Here is a 14939-nt window from a genome sequence, read left to right as displayed (position 1 = left end):
TATGTGAATTTACATATAGAAAATATCAAATATTTTTCACTAATTAAATTTATTGCGTAATAAATTATGATAAAATTTAATTATTTTAATTAATAATGTTTTTTTTACTCATTTTTTTATTACTTTAAAACATAAATTCAATTAAACACAAAATTATTCCATTTCAATATTATTTAAATTTATATTATAAGTTATTGTTCGCGTGGAGAAAAAGAAAATAATTAAAGACATTAGATCCTACTTTATAGCTGACCTGGCAAAATCAGGAAACACTTTTGGACCCTACAAAACTTTCGTAACCGATGTCAGCCAAACGACGACGTTTCGATCTTCATCTACCTACCAAACCACGTCCACGAGTGTCGGCCAGACGACTCTGGGCTGCTGCAAAAACCTACTTCAATGGTTGGGTGTGAAACATATGCGAATATAAAAAAAGAAAACGACAAAAAGAAAGGAATACGATTCCAGATTCATATAGCTTTTTATTTTCGCACGTTGGTCAATTGTATGAGTAAAACGGAGGATGATGAACGGCGCAAGGAGAGTTTCGCAGCTTCTGTCTCGCAACAATGTGAGATCGCTCTTCGATTCCGTCGAGGCTTTCCTATTTGATTGTGATGGTACGAACTTCTGTAACATTTTCTCTGTCTTTGAAATGGATTAAATCGTGATTAGATTCGCTAATATTCATTAAATTGTAATTATTGATCAGGTGTCATTTGGAAGGGCGATAAGCTCATTGATGGCGTCGCTCAGACCATAGACATGCTTCGCTCAAAGGTGCTTCATTGGTTATAGTTCCTTTTCTGTTTTCTCATTTCCTTCTTTTCTTAGATTTTATTATATGTATGTATCCATATGTGTATGTGTGTGTAATCTGAGTAACAATGCTTGCTTGTGTTTTTTCATTTTGTTGTTTGGAATCAGGGGAAGAAGATAGTCTTTGTGACCAATAACTCGACGAAATCAAGGAGTCAATACAGTAAAAAACTACAGTCTCTTGGTGTTTCTTCAGTTACTGAGGTACTGAGATTCGATCTTTTCCCAATTGAAACTTTTCTATTTGCTAGAATTTGAATTCTGGTTGTAGCACATTTGAAGCTAATTATATGGTTGTCTGGTTAAACGTTTATAGGATGAGATATTCTCTTCATCATTTGCAGCTGCAATGTATCTCAAGGTCAATAATTTTCCTAACGACAAGAAGGTTTGTCACTCATCCTTCTAGCAAATCAAAGATAATATTGTACTCACTGCTGTCTTCTCTGCTTGTCTATATTTCCTTGATTATTTTTCTGCCGTTGGTTAGATGAATAGTCTGATGCAGTATTTTATTTCACCGATTTCCCAAATATTTTCTTTTAACCTTTTCTTTGTGCGTTGAAGCCTGCAAACTTAATAACAAAATGCTGGAGTACAGACTCCGGTAGTCATGTTCAAGCTATAAGTCTGAGACTTGATCACCTGATCCTTTAATTTTAAGTTTCCCAAAAAACAGTCTCTATTGTTTGCTCTAAACTGCTTTTGATGTGTTAATTGAAATTTATGAGGGCAGTTCAATTCAGTTAATTTGTGACATACTTCTCCAAATCAACTAAACGAAATGGTTGAAGATTTGACTGTCAATGGTTATTCAGATCTTGGGATTCAAATTGCTTTAGAAAGATTTGTATTATGCCATTTGTGGTATGATAACTCTTTAAAGTATTGCAGCTAATCTATTCTTCCACAGGTGTATGTTATAGGCGGAGAAGGAATATTGGAGGAGCTCCGCCTTGCTGGATTTACCGGTCTTGGTGGCCCAGTAAGTCCAATTGTATTAAGAATGAGAGAGTAGCTTATTTTACTTAACCACTATGACTCAGTCCTGCAATTATTTCCCTCCCACTTTAATGGGATGGTGAGTGTTCAAATATCACATGCCCCGCGGAAGCAAAGCCCAAAAAAAAAAAAGAGTAGCTTATTGATGCATTTTGCACGGTTGGATTTGCTATTATAGGAAATTGCATCTAATGGAACCAGTAAGAAAGCTCGCTTTGGCCTGGCAATCCTATGTTTCTCTTTTCCTTTGCACATCAAATACAGCAGAAATTCATTTCGTGTTTCATGGTTTTCTTCTGGTCTTTTTGCTCCACTTAGGGCTTTAACAGTTAAGAAACCAACCTTGCTGTCCATCTTGGTTAATGTGGTTCTTGTCCCCTTCAGTTGATGATTTTAGACTTCAATTCTTTTTTATATTTATACAAAGCTTTCATTCAGTTAAAAGGCCAAGGTTCATTCTCTTGATCTGAGGTATGTTCCAAAGATAAAATTATTCAGCCAAAAGCTGAAGAAAAATCCCTGTTCTCTTCCTTTTCAATTTTGAACTGATCTCTAATTATCAAAATTTGTCCCGATCAAACAAAGTTATGGCTTTTATCTCTCCAACAGTGCATACATCCTTGAATGGTTAACAAAGTGTAGTGGTATTGAAGAATAGTATTTTAATGAATAACGACAATTGTGCATATCCCAAGTTACATGCTAGAGTTTTAAGGGTTAATTTTCAAATTGAACCCTGGGATTAGAAAGTAAAGTATGACCATCCTGCCCTTTTCCAATAATTTGTTCATTTTCTTTTTCTGGTTCTTACCAGTATTTTTATTGTGAAGAAATGGGTTTTTATGCTTTTTTTCCCTTTTCTTTCTTCCTCATCCCGTATTGGCAACAACCTGCTGCTTTGAGCAAAACTAATAGGAATTATTTATGGCAGGAAGATGCTGAGAAACGGGTGCAGCTGACATCAAATTTCTTCTTTGAATATGATAAAAATGTAATGTAACATCTACATGCAACCTTTAGAAGATTTTTAACTTATTCTTCTGTGCTTGATATTTATGTCAAAGTACCGCCTTTCTCCAGGTTGGAGCAGTTGTGGTTGGACTAGACCCAAATATTAATTATTACAAACTTCAGTAAGAAACCAAAATCAATCATTTGGAGTCATTATCAAACTGCATGCTTGCCATTATTTTGTTTCCTTATCAAGATCTCAACTTGCAGGTATGGAACCCTTTGCATACGTGAGAATCCAGGGTGCCTATTTGTCGCTACCAATCGCGATTCTGTGGGCAATATGACTGAATTACAAGAGTGGCCTGGTAAGCTAATTCCTACATAAGATGCAAGCCTGAGAGTTTTCTTCATCATATTATCAACTCCAGTCTAGTTTTCAGGTGCTGGATGTATGGTTGCTGCAATGTGTGGATCAACTGAAAGGGAGCCTACTGTTGTTGGAAAACCGTCAACATTCATGATGGATTTCTTACTTGAGAAGTAAGTTGGGAATGGTACATCCCTTTTTGGATTAATCGTCTCCAAAACGTAGTTTTTGAATTCACCTCCTGTATAGTCAAAGTATGATATGGCACTAGAGAAATATTGTACGTCATTATACCTTATGCTCACTCTATCCTCTTTTTTTCTTTTTTCAGATTTAACATTGAAACCTCCAAAATGTGTATGGTGGGTGACCGATTAGACACTGACATATTATTTGGACAGAATGCTGGCTGCAAAACTTTACTGGTTCTTTCAGGTACAAGGATTTCTATATATCTTTCCAGTGCGAGCTAAAATGACTAGCAAGCCGTTTTGTAACTTTGCCTATATTTTAAAACTTCAAAAATTACAGGTGTGACAACTGAATCAATTCTTCAAAGGCCCTCCAACACCATCATACCTGATTATTATACAAGCAAGATGTCTGACATTCTTAAACTATTGGGCGAATGATCAGGTCTTCTCTGTCGACTGTTGAGTCATTGTTTCATGCCTGTTCCGCAAAGCTACTGGTAAATTTGTATTTGAAACACACATACTATAGAAGTAATTTTTGTAACAGGGTATTCGAAACCTGATTAAATTCTATAGAATAATAGAACCTAGTTACAGTAGTTAATAGGACTAAGAACGGTCTTAATTATAATGACTGGTTCAAGCATGCAAGCACATACTCAGGAATCTTTTTGGAGAAATTTAAAGATCCCTTACCCCTATTGTCTTCTTCCTCTCCCCTCTCTCCTGCTTTCTGTATTTTCTAGTTTCTGGTCGGTCCTGCTTGCATCATATTACAGCTTAAGCTGTATCACATTACTTGGTTAAATTATTGAAATGGTTGAAATTTGGTATGAGAAGTTTAGAGATCAATGCATACTTTTCAAGTTTAATCCATTTGTTTTAAAAAAAATGTAAGCTGAAGTTATTAATAGTAAATGACTTGAATTTTTATATAATGGATAACAATTATATATTTTTACATATAAAATTAAGGTAGTACATGAGATCTATTACTAGACAGTTTTCAAAAAGTGTAGTTGGCTTAGCTTCACAACCAAAAAGCAAGCAACAAACTTTATCAGAGTAGAAAAGACAACAAGAGGGCTACATCCTTTTTGAACCAGAAATTTCCTAACCTTCAAAAAGAATGTTGGTTCAAGGAAAGCAACCTGTTTTAGACTTCAACTTGTTTCTGCTTGTTGGTTTCTGATTCCATACGTGGGTATTGAACTAGAACTTTAATTTAAGTCTGCTGGAACGAGGAAAAGATGCTTGAGAAATTGAAGACCCTGCATTCGTTACACGATTTCCCTACATCACTACAGGAGGTCCATAATCTTGATATTTGTCAGGTATCATTCAGATAGTCTTTATTAATTTATTTATTTTAATATAGACTAAGAGGGTGAAACTGGGGACCAGCTTGATGAGTTCACATGAAATTTGGATTGGTAAAATCTTTTGCACCCACTATATTAAATGCCTTCATACACTAAGCATTTAACTGTATTACCTATTGGAGGCAAGAATTTAAGAAGGCTGAGCTAGATTCAATGACCAAAATACCTAAAACTAAGGGATCTACTACATGGGTTTGAGGCACACCTCTTAGGATCAGAGGCGTGAAACCCCTACATGTTTGGTGCATGCCACAAGCCTGTGATATGCGCCAAACAAAGGAGGATACTGGTAGGCACGCTTGGTGTATGGCATGCACCAATTGTCTATGGAGCATGCCACTAACCAAGTGGGGTTTGGCACCTCATGGTGAACTCACCTTGTGTAGTGCGCCACTCGTCCTCTCATTTGCATTGATATACATGATGTATTCTGCATATCGTAGCATTTAGACCAGAATCAATGTGTTTAACACACTTTGGTATTTATATTTTGTTGGTTGCATTCGTTAAAACCCAGTCTATCTTGTTTCAATTCATAACTTTAGGTTATTTGATATGCAAAAGTTACTTATAATTGGCACGTTTGATGCATACTTGGGTTAGAGTAACATGTCTATCATAATTGTTCATGGTAGCCCAGCAAACACAAGAGGAAGAGGAATTTATTGAAAACTTCGTATGCCTTTTAATCTCAGGCTTCTCGACCAGAAATATAGTGCTCAATCATTACTTTTCAAGCACAAAAACGTTCGCGCATGCATATATACAAATAGATAGAAATATATAGATATAAAGCTGAGAATACTCCTCTACATCCACAAACACATAGATGATATATAAACCCTTTAAGCAGCAGTGGAAATAGTAGAGCGCAGAAGAATGTAAATGGGTTAAGCTAAAAGGAAAAGGAGAAGTTGCAGAGAGAGCAAAAGCTCAACGAGGAAGATAAACTTGGAAGAAGCAGCAGCACCCCATGAAGTTGATGAGGACCGAGAGGGTTGATGCACTCCCCTATATATACCGGAGAAGCCGCCGTATCTACCACCTCTACGACCGCCACCGCCACCGCCGCCGCCACCACGACCGCCACCTCCGGCAGCTGCCGTTGTTGCCAACAATGTAATCGCTGCAACCAAAAGGAGTAGAAGGATGCTCAATGAACTCCCTGATATCTTCATCTTCATCTTCATCTTCATCTTCATCTTCATCTTCTTAAACTGAATTCTTGGAAATTTTTTAGAGAAGAGCCCACGTGCCAGACAACATCATGTTTCTATGTACTGCTGGCTGAGAATACGTCTATATATAGATATATGATATAGGCCCGCAAAATGGAAATTTTTACTTTTAAAAGGGCAAGTACATGCTTAGCCATGGTCAGCAGCGGCAGTCACTTTAAGTTAGTTTTAGGAAAAGCCATATATATGTATGTATATGCGCTGTAATAGTAATATATATTATGCATATTATTAAATAGTATGTTTATGCATGTGATTATTGTGCTTTACATATTTAATATTTGATAAGAAATTAACTTTTATTACCTAATATACGGAACTTTAGTTATTAAAATCTTTATTATTTTCTTAAAAATCATGAATTTAAATATGAAAGGTAGAATTTCTCATAGGTGTATTAAATGTTAGTATAATTTAAAATAATATTGTTGATATAAGTACTATTACCAAATATATATATATAATATATATATATACACACACAATTATTTATCAGGTAAAAATATTATACACAACAATATGGATACACAATCACGTGGCGTAACTCCTTGGTCTCTTCTACAAACAACTTCCAAGAATATAATGTATTAATCTAATTTAAAACGTGCAATAATCAGGGGTGGTGGTCGTGGCGGCGCTGCTAAAGGTGGTGGTGATGACAATGGCGCCTCGGCTACTTCATGGGTTGCTGCTGCTGCTTCTTCTTCTTCTTCCTCCAAGTCTACCCTCTTCGTTCAGCCTTTGCTCTATCTGCTTCTTCTACTTTCAGCTTAACCCATATAAATTCTTATGTATAATCCTGCTGCCTGTTTAGTTATATATGTTTGCATGTGTATATGCTTCTGTAAGTAGAGGATTCCCGGCTAAATTAAAGCCCCATTGTTTTGTAATTACGAAATTTACATATGTTCAATTGTCTGTATAGAAAGCTATTAGTGATTGAAGTATTGTATGATCATCTTCAGCCTAGCCAAAGACTAATACATTATAGAACTTACACATTGAACGACAATGAAACTTATATATTGAGAAGTAAATTTAGCTATCTATATATATATATATATATAAACTTGAACCCTGAAGTTTTTAATTTGCTCAATGTATAGCTGTCCCCCTCGCCGGAGACTTGATTATAGATATGGTTATTATGTGATCGTGTTAATGAAAAACAGGACACCCATCAACCGCTATACCAGGAGCTGTGGGGCAACGTGCAAGAGGGCAATGATCCAAATCCAAACCCCACCAGCCAGGTCCATTGATGTTCTTAATTTGAAGAGTGAAATAGCAGAGAATAGCCATGAAAGCAACCCCAGCATCCAACCCAGCTGATAGAATGTAATTATGTCTAGCCCACCATGCTTTATATCTCCTATACACAAATAAGTTGAATAGAAGTCCCACAGTCCCCCAGCAGATGTAATTCACAGTTCTGGCTGCTGGCAAGGCCAGTGCACCTCCTAAAATGACTGGCATGTTAACGAGTCTTAGCCATTTTTGCTTGGGAAATATGCGCAAAAGCACCCAGACAGGAACTGGTGCCAGAATACCAATTAGGAAAAAGTAGTTCATCTTTGAGTACAATCCAAGAGGACCAAACATTCGTTTCGGTCCAACCACACCCCAGATGATCGAGGCGTTGTAGAAAACATCATCTCCCGGACATGTCCATGCACTTCCAGGCGGTAATTTATCCGGATCACAGATGTATTCGATTGTTGTGAGAAGCCACCATGATGTGCCAAAGTAGACTGAAGATGCAATCACCGTTCCTACTAACTTCATTTCAATTAATTCATTAATTAGAATCGATAGTAGCCTTCTTTTTCGATGCAATTTCTTGTTTGTCAAGAAACAAAAGGCTACAATGATTCAACCGAAGAGGTTACCTGAACAAGAAACATTGATTTTGGAGGAATTTTCATGTAATGTCCAAGCTTGAAGTCTGACAGAAACATCAATGCCTGTGACATGCTTACATAGCCATAGGTCTTAAAAGCAACATTCGCATAAGGCTTCCCGGGATACATGTAACCGATAATTAGTTCAGTGATGACATTTAATCCGGGTGTCTGCACAAAGATACACATATACACGGACAACATAAATACTCATTATTTTTTATTATGCAACGAGTCTTGTAATGAACGAAAAAAAGAAGAAAAAAAAAAAAAAAAGCAAAAGACTTCGAAGCTATATACCGCGTTCGTCGTAGCTGCAATAACACCAACTGGGAGAGTGAAAAAGAAGGCTAAGCCTATTGCTAGTAGGACTCCCCAGTAAGGGAGTTGAAGTTGCTTGCCAAAGCCTTCACAGGCAAGAATGGCAAGTCCTGTCACTAGTATCAAGATTGTAAGGAACCACCATTGAGGAACAGCTTCATAGTTTTTCTTCATTAACCTGGCATGAACGTCATCAAATTTATTGCTCATGGCTGCTTTTGTCTGCTGCCAAATCGATCTGCAAATAGATGTATAACAATTAGGATTAACCAGTACATACACGATCATTATTGTTTAAGATGAAGAATTATAGGGACATGAATATACCTCCCATGGAAGAGTACAACATGTGACACTGTAGCAGCCAAGACAGCGAAACTTAGACCATAAACGTACACGAAAAAGATACTGAGATTGATTTTGCTGTAGTTATCATAGCCTTGTTGATTGAACACGAAGGTTTCCCTATTCAGGACTCGAGAAACATTGTATGGTTGGCCATTAGCGTCAAAGACATGTGCTGAAAGAATGGGAAACCTCCTGGCATTGTATGAATTGGTCCAATAAGCTATGGGGAGTAATATGTAGACTACTATGACAAATCCAGCTAGTACGTTTACGATGGCAAATGCAGGGGTGGCTAAAGGAGAACCTAAGAAGCCAGCCACTGTCGACCAGTCAAGTGCAAACGAGCCAATTCCGAGACCATGAGTGCCAGAACCAATTATTTGGGCTGTCACAGAGTCTTGCCATATCCAACAGGCAAAGGACAAGGCACTTATGGATGGAAACAAATAGTTTGGGACAATATAGTATGAGAAACTACTTATCAGTACTAGAATAAAGAATTGCAGCCTTGTTAGACCTCCTTTAGGCCGTTCTTCCTTCTCATGGAGTGCCCTACATGTTCGAAAACACAATAGATAAGCCTTGAAAAGTATAACTGACAACGGATTATAACTTTTGAGGATCAATAGTTTAGGTTTGAAAAAATTGTTTCCTGCAAAGTGATAGTTTATACCTGAAGAGGGAGACTTGAACTAGATTAGAAGGCCACCACATGTAGGGTGATTCAACTAGAAACTTTCTAAAAATCCCAGCCCATCCATAGCCAAGCATCTGGTTATTCCATATTAAAGATTCAGCAAGATGTATGTATATATCCTTTTTTTTCTATATACGTCATAGCATAAGATTCAGCAAGATGTGGTGTGATCATCACCTGAGTTGTATGTGTCAGCAACAATGCTACTAAAGGATGGATTGCCCCATGATAGAATGCCTTGACAATAGTAATTATGTTCACAGCATAAACACTGCTTGAACCAGCATTGGCAAATATGGTGATAAGAGCATGTTCTTTCAAGTTGAAAGGACCCGAATTTAGCGAAAACGACCACTTGGTTCCCGGAATCCGAATGAGTTTATTCGGTAAAGATGCTGCCATTAGTTTTCCTGCTGGAAGAACCAGAATCTGAGCTGAAACAGATGATACATACAGAAGATTTTGTCGATAACCGAAGAATTGGTTCACAAATGCTAATAAACTGCAAGAAATGATTCCGAGAACCCATGTCCGAAATGTCAAGCATTGAATTGTTGGATCATCTGTGATTGGAACTGTCAATCTCACTTCTTCAATTGGAGAATCATTTGCTTCCTCTGCACAAAATCAGTAAGACTTCAAGAACATGACCATGGTTTTCTACTTTCATTAGTTTCTTATATATTTTTAAACGTTGTGCTAAAATGATTAATGTATGTTACTTTAAATGTAAAGGTTTTATTCATATATTAATGAAAATCCACACACACACACATATATATATATTAGGAATGATAAAAATAACCTTCATTCTTTCTTCTTTAATTAAAAAAAAACATAAATTAGATGTATTAAACAAAACATAATCTTATTCAATGTCCTTTTTTTTTAATTGTTTAAAAAATTTAATTAGAGTGATATTAAGATATGATTCATCTAAAAACTAAGAAATAAAACTTAAATTTACCATCAAAAATAAAATATTTATGGTAATAAAATTAACATCTAAATTTATCAACACATGAAAAATATTATAATAAAAAATATGAATTTTGTATGTAAATAATAAAATGTAGGCATGTTTGTATTATGTAAGTATAGATCTTTTCGTAATGACAGAAGAGATTTTCTACCTTCTCAAAATCATTAAGCAAATACCTCAGCAAACAAAGTAAAAGGTCGTTAAGTACATTTCTTCATTGTATGGAAATCATTCTGAATCTTGTTTGATTATCACTACTAATCACCAAGTTAATTACCAGATCCTTAACCTTTATCTGCATATATACATATACGCATATATATACACACACACACAGCATACTGGCATGCAAAAGAAGCTGAGAGAAGAAAAGGGTACCAGCTGAATCAATCTTCTTTAGATTATCTGAGGGATCATGGAGCCCATTAGCTTCCAACTTCTCCATATTCTTCTTCTTCTTCTCCTTCTTCTTCTTCTTCTTCTTCTTCTTCTATGTCTGTGGGATTTCAAAGTTCAGAATCCGGAGAAGCCATGACTGGTTTATTGTATAATCTTTACAGCTTCATCGTTCTCGCCTTCATTATCATCTTGCCTTTATAAAAAACTTGTGATACATTTCTTGTTCGCTTGTGAATTCCCATGCCAGAACACCAGAAGACTACAAACAGACAAATATAAAACAGATTCTTTGAAAGCTCAAATGGAATTTCTGATGACGACCACCAGATTCCCTCTGTTTGGATTATGAGCAAAATGGATATGCTTGCCGCTCCCAGCTGTTCATATATATATATACACACACACACACATACACACATATATAGACACCTTATATGAGCATCCGGTTGGGTTTTGCTGATGCAGAGATGTCGTACAAAATAATTTTTATACTACATACACAAATTAATTATTAAATTTCGAATTTGTAATTTTGAATTCGTAACTTTTGAATAAAATATTAAAATTTTAACTATTAAACGAGTATATCAGTATTATTTACTGTTACATTATTATAATTTTTTATTATTATTATTTTGAAAAATAAATAGTGATAATAGTTTTAAGATGATTTTGCCTTGGGATGAAAACAATATAGTGGAACTATATATGTATGTATATATATATATATATGTTATTTTTGTCATGGGAGGTTTTAGTTGCTTTAACTTTCTCTTGGGTATTTATTGCTATATATCTTTTTTTTTTTTCCTACCTTATTTGGATGGTAATAAATGTGAAGTATGTTTTAGAACATTGGATGTCTATGTAGTTTTGAAAATTAAATTAAATAATGTACACTTTTAGGGAGTCTCTATAGGTGGAATATCAAAGTGGAAAAATAGTTAATTTCTTTAAGATCTAGACCTAATTTTCAACAATGCATGGGAGATCACATGGAAGATATATATATATATATATTAATTAGATGATATACATACATTAATTATAACATAATATAAATAATTTCTAAATAATATATATACGAGAGTATAGTTTGATTTAAATTTATTATATGTAATAGAAAAGTGATATATCAATTATTGAAATCATACATATCGAATTAGAATACTAATAGTTGCGTATAATTTATATTTTAATCTATTAATATGCAACGTAAATAATATCTCGTACTTTCTTATCTTATACTATTTGAGATATCAAACTTATAATTATTCAATTAATAATTATTTAAGTTGTGCATTTTTCTATAATCCAGTACTAATTTAGTAAAAAAAAAAATTCTTCACTACCCGTACGAGAGAACATGTAATAAAATCATGTTTTATATTCAAAATGATGTCTTTATCGATTATGTTATTTTGTAGAAAAATTAAAGATTTTTTATAGCTCGTACAGCATAGCACTCTTATAGCTAGACTTTGATGACTTAATATTTCGACTCTTTCCCATTTTTCTTTCTCAAAAAATTGACGATTTGGTCACAAAGATGTAAACATAATGAACACTAAAGAATCCTTGTTTGCTTTAAAGAAACCCAAAGCTTTATTTGGACCACTATGAGTGAAAACCCTTGAATGGCTACAATTGAAGATCCTAACAACTCTTACTTTTTTTTTTCAACTAACATTTTAAAAAGTGTTCATACACAAATTTCCGCCCCAAAAAAAAAATATAAATTCGAATAGAAATCAAGTTGGTATCTTATAAAAAGTTTAAAATAATATTAATTAACTTGTTCGTTATTTCTTATTGTAAACTTATTGGTACCTCCGTCTTAGTTAAGACATAATTTACAACAAAAATAACTTCGTTTACATAAATAAAATTGAACATTTGTTATTTATTGACAAACTGACCATTATGATCGAACAAATATTTCTCTAAACTCCGTGAAATATGGTAATTAATTAAAGAACGGGAGAGTATAGGTCATTATATATGTAATTAATTGTAGTTTAAGAATGCTTTGAATTGAGGGTGATTTATTGCAAATTTGTAAGTGGGAAATGGTGGTGGTTCTAGTATAGACATTAAGTTAGGTGGACCAACTTTGGCTAAGGAAAGAGATTTTTGGGTGAACATATTAATGTTTGATAAGAAAATTTTTGCACTTAGTTGGAGACTTTGATTTTTAAGAAGAAGAAAAAAAAAATTTAATGGTGTTTGTTGATCATTCACAATCAAATTGGTGAATTCAAAAACACTTAATTGTGCTACAAATTTTGAATTTTGAGTTTTAAAAATATTATTAATTAAATTACTTTTAAATAAAAATTATTTAATATTTAATAAAAATTTTTAATCTAAAAGTTCAACGAAACGTCTCGCTAACTTCGTTCGTTAATTATTTTATATGTATATATATATGTCAATCGTGCGAATGTAAAAAACGAGTTTGTTATTTTTACGGGTATGAAAATATTAAATTAAGTTACAATATTTTATAAATTTTATTAATTTATTTATTTTTTATTTAAAAAATAGTGTGAATTAAATTAAAAAATTATTTATAAATGTGATTAATTATAAAAATAAAATTTTTGAAGTAAATTAATTGCGTTTAATTCGTACTATTTAAATACTTAATAATTATATGTATATATTTTTTTTATAAGAAAAAAAAAAGGACAGTTAATGTAAGTGGACAAAAAATATTGAATAGAGCAATAATCTAGTGGGGTGGTCTGCAGGTCATTAATTTTGTGCCCTCGGTGAAGATAACGTAATAATTTGTCCTGGCCCACATCCTTCACCTAAATTTCTGGGATCCGATCACAGCCCGTCAATCTACCAACTCCCATATTTGGCCTTCTAATTTAATTGCATTTAATAGGTTCAATTAATTAAAACTAAAAAAATTGGATAATCAATTTATTAATTTAGAAATTTAAAATATTACGAGACTTTTATCGATTAATGAAAAATTTACTTCTTTTTATTTTCCTAATAAGTTATGAATTGTTGAGATAAAATTTAATTTGGTCACTACTAATTTATTAATGCACTAAAAATTATTTTTTAAATTTTATTAAATTAAATATTATGAATTTATTAAAATCATCTCGTAATATATTCAAAAAGTAATAAATTATAAGTTTTTAGTAAATTTGAACTCGTAATTTTTTTATATAAAAAAAAACAAAAATTATTTTCTTCCATCATTTTTTTTTTTTAACTCTCGTGGGTTTGATCTTATAGAATCTAAATTTATTTTTTTGTTGAGCGAATGTTACGAAATAAATTAAATCAAATTAATTTTTCGATCAAAAGCGCTACGTGAAATCTAAGATTTTTTTTTTTTTGGAGAGCCAAAGAAAATGAAAGTTTGGAATTTTCTGGGTTCTCAAAACACGTTATAGAAAATGCAAGTTAGAAGTGTTTGTAGAAAAAATATAAATGACATTTTTAATGGTGAAATCATATACATACATACATATATATATATATATATACATACATACACGCACAAAGTAATACTGAAAACATGTGTTTAGGCTAAAGGGAGAATGGGCTTCATTGGGCCTTGGCCCTGGACAAGATACTTGGGCCAAGATGGAATTGGTCTTTGGGCTTTGAGCATGAGATTGGCCGAGGAATTAGCTTCGAAAAAATGGATTGAAGTGACGGGCTTGATGTTCGGTTTCTAAAGAAAAGGAATCGGGCCAATGATTACGATGATTTAGTAGTTAATAAGCGTGTTACGAACTAACAGTGATCGACTTATAATATTTGATTTAATCAAAATAAAATTTTAATTTATTAATTTTTATGAAAATAGATTCCACTCAAGGAAAGTTCTCCAATATATATATATATATATATATTTTATGGTTTTCCAAGAAGCCCAGTACAAGGCCCATCCCATCTTCAAAAAGTGATTAGATGGCCGAATGCCACATAATTATTAATTAATATTAATGGGCCACCCACTAATCAATATTAGCTACCCATTTACTTATATAAAATCGCACACATATATAAATAACATTACATATATATATATATATATACATATACATATATGTATATGTGTGTGTATCGTGAAATGGGCTTTTATTATTAAAGTGCCAGCGCAATTAGTGCCGGAAATTGTTTTGTATCTTTTTGCATGGGTAACAAAGCCCAAGGAATACAACTATATATATATCTATATATATATACATATAAAGAAAATCACTGTTTTCTAAACTTTTTTTTACCGTAATATGACGTCAAAATGTTTAATAAAATTTAAAGTTTATTACTGTATGATATATATATATATATAAA

General features: G+C 33.2%; 2 protein-coding genes across 4 annotated transcripts; one reads left to right on the top strand and one right to left on the bottom strand.

The window, feature by feature from the left end:
• The first annotated feature begins 357 nt into the window (after window positions 1–357).
• PGLP2 (2-phosphoglycolate phosphatase 2) lies at window positions 358–6996 on the top strand. Of its 3 annotated transcripts, XR_015813739.1 has the most exons (13): window positions 358–623; window positions 716–783; window positions 931–1026; window positions 1139–1210; window positions 1736–1807; window positions 2756–2815; window positions 2905–2957; window positions 3046–3143; window positions 3219–3318; window positions 3477–3580; window positions 3677–3836; window positions 4556–4673; window positions 6577–6996. XR_015813739.1 is itself a non-coding variant. In XM_088208682.1 (11 exons), exons 1-11 carry the CDS (start codon window positions 527–529, stop codon window positions 3775–3777), a joined length of 921 nt encoding a protein of 306 aa, XP_088064808.1. In that variant the 5' UTR covers window positions 358–526; the 3' UTR covers window positions 3778–4047. The 3 variants fall into 3 exon arrangements, 1 of the variants encoding a protein (XP_088064808.1); XR_015813738.1 differs by lacking the exon at window positions 4556–4673; XM_088208682.1 differs by lacking the exons at window positions 4556–4673; window positions 6577–6996 and having other exon boundaries at window positions 3677–4047.
• On the bottom strand, window positions 6824–11015 carry LOC110817885 (oligopeptide transporter 1-like). Its single transcript, XM_088208681.1, has 7 exons — window positions 10587–11015; window positions 9404–9843; window positions 9203–9300; window positions 8509–9081; window positions 8161–8419; window positions 7849–8031; window positions 6824–7738 (listed from the first exon to the last, which is right to left on the bottom strand). The coding sequence occupies exons 1-7, from the start codon at window positions 10651–10653 to the stop codon at window positions 7118–7120; spliced, it is 2241 nt and encodes a 746-aa protein (XP_088064807.1). The 5' UTR covers window positions 10654–11015; the 3' UTR covers window positions 6824–7117.
• Between the last annotated feature and the right edge of the window lie 3924 nt (window positions 11016–14939).

Source organism: Carica papaya, chromosome 7 (genome assembly GCF_054855325.1).
Source record: "Carica papaya isolate Zhongbai chromosome 7, ASM5485532v1, whole genome shotgun sequence".
Lineage (NCBI taxonomy): Eukaryota > Viridiplantae > Streptophyta > Magnoliopsida > Brassicales > Caricaceae > Carica > Carica papaya.
This window is presented reverse-complemented; position numbering and strand designations above follow the sequence as displayed.